Here is a 9,198-nt window from a genome sequence, read left to right as displayed (position 1 = left end):
AAGCGCTCCGTCGCCTGGCAACGGCGGCGTCCTCGCGCCGAGCGGCCTCCGCCGGCTTCCGTCCGGCGTCACGCGGCGGGGCGGGAGGAGGAATCGGCGCCGGCTTCCGGGTGCGGGCGGCGCGGCAGCGAGTGACGGTGGGGTGTTCGCCTCCCCGTGACGGGACTTTTGGCGGCGGTGGCGCGGCCTCCTCCCTTCCCCGCCTCAGCCCTGGCCCTGAGGGCGCCCCTCACGGAGGTCCCCGGCCTGAAAACGTTGAGGGAGGCCTGCGGCCCCCCTGCCGGGGCACCGGTCTCGGTGGCGGCTGTGCGCAGCTGAGGCGTTGGAGGAGGGGAGTGCGGCGGGGGGAGGCGGAAGGGGGGAGCGGGGAGCGTGGCGGGAGGTTCCCCCCGCGTCCTGAGTGTAAAGCGGGAGGCTGTGCCTTTCCCGGGTTCCGTCGGGTGCGGAGAGGTGGGACGCTTCCGTGTTCGTACAGAACGGAACGCTGACCAAAAAACCCCAAACTCCCCGATTCTTGTTCAACATAGAAGCCCCGTGGTCTGTACGTTTCTGTCTGGTGTCCGAGGTGTCGTGCAAATGGGTGTCCGAGGAACGTGACAGGCTCCACGTGTCAAAGGTTTCCCTGATGAGGAGCCCTAACCATAGCTTACGTAATTTGAAGGAAAAAAAAAAAAAAAAAGCTGTTTCTTGTTTTTTAAGTTGCCTTCTGAATAAAATACTTTACTCCGTTCGCAGAACTGGGGAATCATGGTCCTCACGAGTGTAGGAAAGATGGTTGCCCTCCAGAAGAAGGCTTCTGGAATCAGGAATATCTGTATATTAGCCCATGTGGATCATGGTAAGACAGGTGCTTGCGACTGGCAGAAACCTTGCGAGGAAAACTTGTGTGCTTGTTAGTTTGAATGACAGTGAGATATCTTGGTTGCTGTTTTAAAGCAGTAGGTTTTCATGGATTTAGCTTTAAACTGTGATTCTGAGAAGTAAATTTGCTTTATGCACGTTTCTTTTGTCCTGATGCAGCTTATCTTTTAGAACTTAAGAGAACATGCTATACTAATGTGGAATAGTTGAAACTGAATGTTTTCCTCTTTTGTGATACTGAATGTTGGCGTGAATCGCATATATGCATGTGAGAGGTAGGCTGTTGTATTTCTGTGTTTACTTAATGCAAGAAGTTTGTTATGTGGGTGAAAATAATACATGCTTATTTTAGGACACAAATGTTTTGTCTAATTGCATGATATATTGAGGTTCTGATGGTACTGTTTGTTATTTCAACTGCTTTTCTAGTCATGACAGGTAAGGTCACATCCATTCTTGAGAAACAAATTTGTGTACATCTAACAGGTGAAGTTGATTGAACAGATTTTTTTTTTTTAAAGTTACTTTGTACTTCCATGGTGTTTTAATGCCTTTATTAATGTTGACATCTCAGAACACTAGATGTTGTCAGGATTCATAATATTGTCACATCTTTTTCTGTTGTCTGTGTTAAACTAAACTAAGTAACTTATTTTTATTTTCAGGCAAAACTACTCTGGCTGATTGTCTAATATCTACCAATGGAATAATCTCTAGCCGCTTGGCAGGAAAGGTAGAGTTATACTGTCATTTTTAACAAAATTCTGGTGTGGATGTGCTGGGATTATAAATAAGTGATAATTAAGGAAATTCCATTCTGAGTCTTGCTAAACCTTGTTTTCTCGCAGTCATACTTTTTGACAGTTGATAAGTAACTTGTGGATATAATTCTATAGATTCATCACCTCTTCTTTTGTTTTTGTAATCAGCTGAGATACCTAGACAGTAGAGAAGATGAACAGATCCGAGGAATAACAATGAAATCTAGTGCAATTTCATTGCACTTTGTGAAAGGTAAGTTGTTGATGCTGGCAAGTATAAACTTTATGTGTATTTTTGTTAATTTTCCCTGTCTCTTCATTGTTGCTTTGAGATCTTTCTGTGTGCAACTTTTATTTTTGTGTTTGTCAATATTAGGCCATGGTTCTGCAAAGATTTAGGCATGTATTCAACTGTTAACCAAGATAATCAAGTTCCATCTCAGAGTTAGGAAAACCATCTTCAATCATATCTCTGAGTGGAGGAAATTAGAACAGTTGCTTTTCCCTTTTTATTTTAGATCTAAATCTTCATATTTTGATCTTGTCTTGAAATAATGTCACTGAAAGGCAAGATCTCCAAAAACCAAAAAATCTTTAAATGATTTTGTAGTGTCTTATCTTTACTATACTTCTACGTCAAGGTGCCTGTAATACTCTGCTATAAATTGTTCAAAGGGTTTTTATAGTGTAGTTACAGTCTCATCTTTGTTATGACTCCATGTTCCTCACCAGTCTTATCCTCAGCTAGGCAGATGAAAAACATGAAATACATTACTAACAGGCTTGTGCAATAAAAAGAATAACTATTACACAAGCCACTATTAGTCTTTGCATTTCATCTACAGCTAATTATAAAAAATAGTTGAAATCGGTCATCCTCTAGCTGAGCATTGTGAACTATGGCTGGTCTATTGTTGACTCTGAAATGACCTTACTTTTAATGGTTAGAACATTTTGTGTATGTTGTTTTTCTGTTGTATTGAAATTTAGACTCTTAATACAAGTTCTTAAACAGGCAAGTCATTTGATCTTACTTTGATTATGGCTGATGATAAATGCAGTGAGTTCATCAAAAGTTGACTGGAATCAACTAAGAATTTTTGGGACGAGTAGTATAGAAAACATTGAAAATTTCTCCTATATGGGTATTTTGAAGATAGTTTGGTAATATGGAGTCAAAAGCCTTTTTTAAAAAAATGACAAGGTTGAAATGAGGCATTTTATGAAGAATGTAGAGTTTATTATTATGACAGTCTGTCATGATTTATCTTTAAAACACGAACTGTAATGCAGTTGATTGTGTTTTGGCTAGTGATCTATTTGTAATGCTACTACAAGCTTGTTCAGGGTTAAAGTTTTTCTTTTTGTTTGATTGGCTGGTGTGGTTTTGTTTGTTTTTAATTTTCCAAAGGTAGTCAGGCATTGAAAGAAGAAGATTGGTGTTAAAAGTGAAATTAAAATCAATTAGACACAAGCCACTAGTGTAATGGTTACTGCAGATTTGGTCCTTGGAAATTAATAACGGCTTAAGCAGCATAACCAGGTGGCTGAAAGAAATATTTTTTAAAACTGTTCTGAAATATTAATTTATTGTTTGATCCTAGGTGATCAGGAGTATCTGATTAATTTAATAGACTCCCCAGGGCACGTGGATTTCTCTTCAGAAGTATCTACTGCTGTTCGACTCTGTGATGGTTGCATCATAGTGGTGGATGCTGTTGAAGGAGTCTGTCCACAGGTGAAATAAAGTATATTAAATAGAGAAAGAGGGTAGAGAAGGCAGAGTAAGCAAAGTCTTAAGTGTATTATGTAGAAATAAAAGATGAGCTGGTTTAAGAGGCTCTGTAAAACTTTTAATAAATGACAATGTACTTGAGGTTTGAAAGAGGGTAGTTAATTTCATAGTTGTGCTGAAAAACTGAGCAACGCTGGTGAGTGGGTGTAGTGATGTGGGGCTGAAACAGTGAGTATGCAATTTCTCAAGAAATGGAATATTTGTATAGAGAAGAAATAAGTGCCTTAAGGGAAATAATTTAATGTATTTACATGTGCTTTTATGGCATTGAAAGTGAAAAAACACAGAAAATAACATTGAAATTGTTTTTTTCATAGTTTACATTTCTAAAGAGGGGGGTTTGTTGTTGTTTTTGTGGTCGTTTTGCCATGAAATTCTGCCATTCTGCAGAATTCTAGAATAACTAACACTATGTACTATGGGAGTCAAATTTCTGGATTGAATGTCAACCTATCCTTTATTATATGTTTAAATAAATTTTAGAATTAGATTGTCATCTTCTTTAACATTCTATCTATTTTGTGGTAACAAGTTTTCTGTAATGATTTTTTTTTTTTTTAAAACTGTTTCCTTCTTAATAGACTCAAGCAGTTCTACGGCAAGCATGGCTAGAAAATATACGTCCAGTATTGGTGATTAATAAAATTGATCGCTTGATTGTGGAGCTCAAGCTGACCCCTCAGGAAGCATACTTGCACCTTAAGAATATCTTAGAACAGGTATTCGTGCTATAGTGTCGTGTTCACTGACAGATTTTGTGGAGGTTTTTTCTTCCCCCTTTTCTCCATTCTTGAATTGAGAGAGACTGTATTTTTCACTGCCTTATAGCTGAAATAAATTCAGTGCAGCAGAACCAGTTCTTTCTTGGTTTGCATGATCAAGCGCTGTAACATCTAGTCTAATTTTTAATATTGAGATACATTTTATTTCTAGTTGGTTTTGAAGTTCATTCAGAAAGCCTGTGATAGAGAAAGGAGTATTAAATGCCTCTTGACAAGTCATCAGGACGAGTCTTCATTTTTAGAAATAGTATGCCGTGTTTTGTTTTTCCTGTTAAATTGCTTAAACTTCTTTAGAAGTAGACAAATAATATCTTTAGACTGCTCCTGACATTGATGGATTTATACAGGGATAAAGTTAATTCATCTTTTTAAGTTGTAAGTTAAGTTGCCTTCAAACTTTTTCCTTTTTTTTCCCCAGAGTGCTCTATGTGGTTTCCCTTTGCCCTCCGTTGTTGTTTGTTGGCAGTAACAAGTTCCTATTTCACCATTCCTTTTTTCTGAGAGACAAAGTGTATTTCACATGATACGCTATAACTGATTCAGTCCTGATGTGGCTGACTTTGACTTGGAAAGTTCATGGTGTTTAAATCGAAATGTTAGGCTCATCAAACTGTTGTCTTCAAATGGGCAGGATTAGATAGACAAGGTCTGTGTTTTAAATTGCTAAATGAATCGCAGGCATGCTACCTTATTTAAAAAAAAAAAAACCACCCCTCTGTTTTTATATTTTGGGTGGGGGAGGGGGAAATTGCATTTTAATTGCAAGGGTTGTGAAAGAGTGAACGAATCTTAGGGTGCTTTTACATATCCTTCTGTAGATCAATGCAGTCACTGGAGCACTCTTTACGTCTAAAGTCTTAGAAGAAAGAGCTGAGAAAGAAACAGAAAGTGAAAGTATTTCAGACGCTGCACCAGGAGATCAAATTTATGACTGGAGCGCTGGATTGGAAGATACTGATGATTCACATCTTTATTTTTCACCCGACCATGGAAATGTGGTGTTTGCCAGTGCAATTGATGGCTGGGGTTTTGGGTAAGTCTGGGATTTAGTTACTGACATCTTTTTTTCTTTCTTTTTTTTTTTTTTTGTTGATTACTGCAGTTATTCTTAAAGTATTTTCAGTTACTTCATCTTTCTAAAGATTTTTGTTATATTTTTCTGTGATGTGCAACTGTATATAATCAGTCCTAATTCATCATTAACACGGGACAGCTGAAAATACTCCAGCTTTGGCAGCTATGTGACAGGGACCCCTGTTTTACTTCCACAGCAGCTACTGAGCCCACTGTAGTGTCCAGCCTAACCTGGTAAACATATTATTTTATTAATTGCTGACATTGATGGGCCGTAATAGACTAGGTCAAAAACTGCATCAGTACAGGAGCTGTTTCACAAGTAGATTGGACCTTTCAGCTACAGGGACAGTGACATTCATAACGAGCGTAAGTCAGGCGGCTGGGATCAGGGCAGCAGTTTCAGCTGTCCGGTTTGGTCCAGTGCAGTTCTGGGTCACGGCGTTACTGTGATCTGTGTTTTCTGTACCAGACTTTGACTTGTCCTTGAAGTCATGCGTTTGTCCTCAAGTGTTTATACTCATCAGTCTTAATCTAACTTTTTTTCTGTTCATTCAGGTGCATTTCTTATCTCTTGTTACTTAATATCTTTATATTTCTGTTTCAGCTAAAGAAAAGAATTTGCTAAAGAAAATTGCTAAGATGTTTAAGTAAACATATGAATTTGGGGATAGAACAATTTCAGAAAATTTTCTGAAATTGCTCTATTTGAGTTTGTGATCAATTCTGTTTTTCAGTCCTTTTCTTAGTAGTTTCGAAAGGCAGCAGGCTAAAGATTACATGTGTTCTGATTGCTAGCCACAAGGTGGAGTCATTGTCTTCATCATGAAAATATAATTAAATAGATGTACTCAGTAATACGGTGCATGTCTTTAATATTGCAAAACCTTTAGGGAAAAATCAGCCCCAGGATTTTTAAGTCAAAGTCAAGCTCTTAAATAAGGTTCCTTGCATAGTATGTAGTCTGTCACAAACATTTCTTATCACTGCAGAGGAAACGGAAAATAAAATGGGCTATTTTAGTTTAATTATCTGCCGTGAATGATAATAATTCATAAAAAGAAAAATCAGAGCATAAGTGTGTAAGGAAACTGAAAACAAGAGTGAGAGTCTAATTTGTTGTTTTCAGAGATGATACCTTGTGTTAATTTTGTCTTTTTTATTATTTCTTCCCAAAAGCTTTTAGCACTTGGCATATGTTGGTAACTGATACTTGCAGTGGGAAATGTGTGATAGATGATTAATGGTATATGCTAGGGTAACCTGAAGTGGACTGGTAACTGGTAAGCTTTAGTTGTTTCTTTGCATTTGCTAGGTACCTGCCACTTGAAATGTTTGTCAAGTGGTTTGAACCTTACTTACAGAGTTTCTATAAGGCTGAAATCTAAATGTTGCTTGTAATTTAGCTTCAAATGGGGGGAAGATATGGGCCAGATACGACCTGTCCTTATTTTTGTTATTGGTGTATTGCTATACTGGAGAGGACTGGTAGGCTTTCTGTTTATTACTTGCCAATACTGTAATGATACAAGATGAACTTAAAAAACTTAAAATTCTTTTTATGGAATATAAGGTTAAAAATGATGTTTGCTAAGATTCCCCACATTTTAATCCCCTTCTGCTTTATATACTGAATTTTTTTTAAATAGTATGCTAATTGAACTATCCATGTACAAGATTGTGTCTCAGCCAAAAACATTTATGCATCTAACTTAGACAAGGGGTGTTAGTATGCTGCTGCTGGGTCTAGATCAGGCTTTTTATACATTACTCAATAGACTAATTTGTGTTAGTCTATTCTCTATCCCACAAAATGTGCCTACAGCTTGGGCAAATAACAGGACTCCTGTCTGCTAGTTTTCTTATTTGTAGCTGTCCTAGTTCTCCTTTTTTCCCCTCATGTCTTGAAAATGTTTTAATGTATTTGTTGAAGCTGAAAGAAGATTGTTGCCTTTCTGATACTACTTTGTTTCTTATGATGAACTGGCAAGCCCTGGTTCTGATGAATCATGTAACGGAAAGGAAAAAGAAAGATTTTCCTTAGTTAGTTTCAAGACTACTGGACTACTTCTGGACTGCTGGCAGTGCCATGTGATGAAATACCAATCAGTGGAGCATTTTCTTAATCAGGGCAAACCTTGACTGCTGTTATATGTTTGTGGGTTCTGTTTCTAAAGGTATTACGACTTGTCATGGCAGAAAAATTAAGTCATTAGGCAGTGCCAGCCTCATCCAGTGCAATTAGTACCTGCGCTTTTCTCATAATCCTCACATGTTGAAAGAATGCCATAAATGCATATGCAGGAGCTACTGGCACAAGAATCTTGAAGGTTCTTTCCCTGTTCAGAGTTTGGGGTAGTTTTTGGAAAAACATCTCATTCTTGGTCTTAGTTCAGAACTCATAGCTTATGTCTTGCTGACATGGGCAGGTCTTCTTTTAGGTGTGTAGAAATTTGAGAATTCTGAATTTCAAAGAACAGATTATCAAATATTACTGTTCTGTAAATAGGATTGTTGTTATTGTAAATGTATATTTTTGTTTCTATGTGCACAAGGAGCTAATATGTGGTAATTTTTTCTGTTAGTGCTCACTGACCATTTTCAGTAAGGAAACCATACCATGTTCAGGACTCCCTCCTTAGGTCATAGGCAGCCTGCTTTTATTGACTCATGGGGACCACTGAACAACACAAATGGCTTTATAACACGACTTTGGCATTACAGTTTTTATATTATTTTCTGGGTTTACTCATTATTAAAGCAATGATTCAAACAACAAAAAATACCCTGAGTAGTTAATTTAAAAAATAATTACCACCATCTGATGGCTCAAGTGTCGCTCAGAAGAACACTTGATTTTTAACTTCTGATCGCAGACCAGAATGTGTCGTGGGTTGTCTTTCATAGAATAAATTTGAGAGTCATCACATAAATATTTAGAACTTTTGTATTATGCTTTTGAGGTTTTACTGTGAGGTTAGTATGCAAATATTTATTTGAAATTAACAAGTTCAGCCTTGAAGCTGACTTGAATTGAAACGAAAACATACAAACGCTGCTGACATTTTTGAACTGTTAGGACTAAATTTTTTTTGCAGGTGTAAATGTTAAACAATGTGAGCTAAAGTGAAGACAACTGGAAAAATGGGAGTAAAATAAGGACTTGAGATTTGTGTGTGATTTTCGTTTGTGTGTGTCCATTGCTTAGGCTGATAAGCATATGTAAACAGCATTACACTTTTATCAAGATGCGTTTTGTTTCCTTTCAGCATTGAGCATTTTGCCAAGCTGTACAGCCAAAAGATTGGAATCAAGCCTGCAGTACTTCTGAAGACTTTATGGGGAGATTACTATCTAAATACAAAAGCAAAGAAGATAATGAAAGGTGATCAGGTAGGGAGGTTGTCAAAAATATTACCTGGGTTTTAATTTGTTTTGGTTTTTTGTTGTGTTTTTTTTTTTAAATTCTATTTCTCATAGTGTATTCTGAAAATTGACCTCAGTACCTTTTCACTCAACATCAGTGGAAGTATAAAGTCACTGGGATAGCCTTGCGTCAGCCCTTGGAGAAGAGAATGTTCCAAAATTGGCCATTCAAAAGCTACACGGAGAGAATCTCCTTTAACAGTGCTCACAGTTGCTCTCTGTTCACAAAATAAGGGGTGTTCCAACTTCAAGGATTCAGCATAGAGCGAAACACACAAGATGAATGGAAGATTAAAATGTAGAAACAAGAGTAGTGAGAGGATCTCTGTCTTATTTGTAGAGTCCTTCAACAGCTACGGATTTAGGACATTCGTGTTTAGCTTACTATTTAGGATATATAAATTCTTTTTTGCTTTAGTGAAATCGCACTGAGTGTTATACCGAAACCCGGCCTGAAAACTACACTTGTCTTGCATCAAGCGTTTCCACCACTAAAAGT

General features: G+C 37.7%; 1 protein-coding gene across 2 annotated transcripts in view; it reads left to right on the top strand.

Moving 5' to 3' along the window:
• The first annotated feature begins 80 nt into the window (after positions 1-80).
• The window catches only part of EFL1 (elongation factor like GTPase 1), an 80,593-nt gene continuing 71,475 nt past the window's right edge, over positions 81-9,198 (top strand). The window contains exons 1-8 of one of the 2 annotated variants that reach the window (XM_074155424.1): positions 81-137; positions 736-838; positions 1,527-1,594; positions 1,791-1,875; positions 3,227-3,360; positions 3,999-4,136; positions 5,018-5,232; positions 8,543-8,666. In XM_074155424.1, coding sequence (XP_074011525.1) covers positions 748-838; positions 1,527-1,594; positions 1,791-1,875; positions 3,227-3,360; positions 3,999-4,136; positions 5,018-5,232; positions 8,543-8,666 — 855 coding nt within the window. In that variant the 5' untranslated portion in view covers positions 81-137; positions 736-747. Of the gene's footprint in view, positions 138-735; positions 839-1,526; positions 1,595-1,790; positions 1,876-3,226; positions 3,361-3,998; positions 4,137-5,017; positions 5,233-8,542; positions 8,667-9,198 lie in introns of those variants that run through there. The other variant, XM_074155425.1, reaches the window with a different exon arrangement.

The sequence above is a fragment of the Numenius arquata genome, chromosome 11 (genome assembly GCF_964106895.1).
Source record: "Numenius arquata chromosome 11, bNumArq3.hap1.1, whole genome shotgun sequence".
NCBI lineage: Eukaryota > Metazoa > Chordata > Aves > Charadriiformes > Scolopacidae > Numenius > Numenius arquata.
This window is presented reverse-complemented; position numbering and strand designations above follow the sequence as displayed.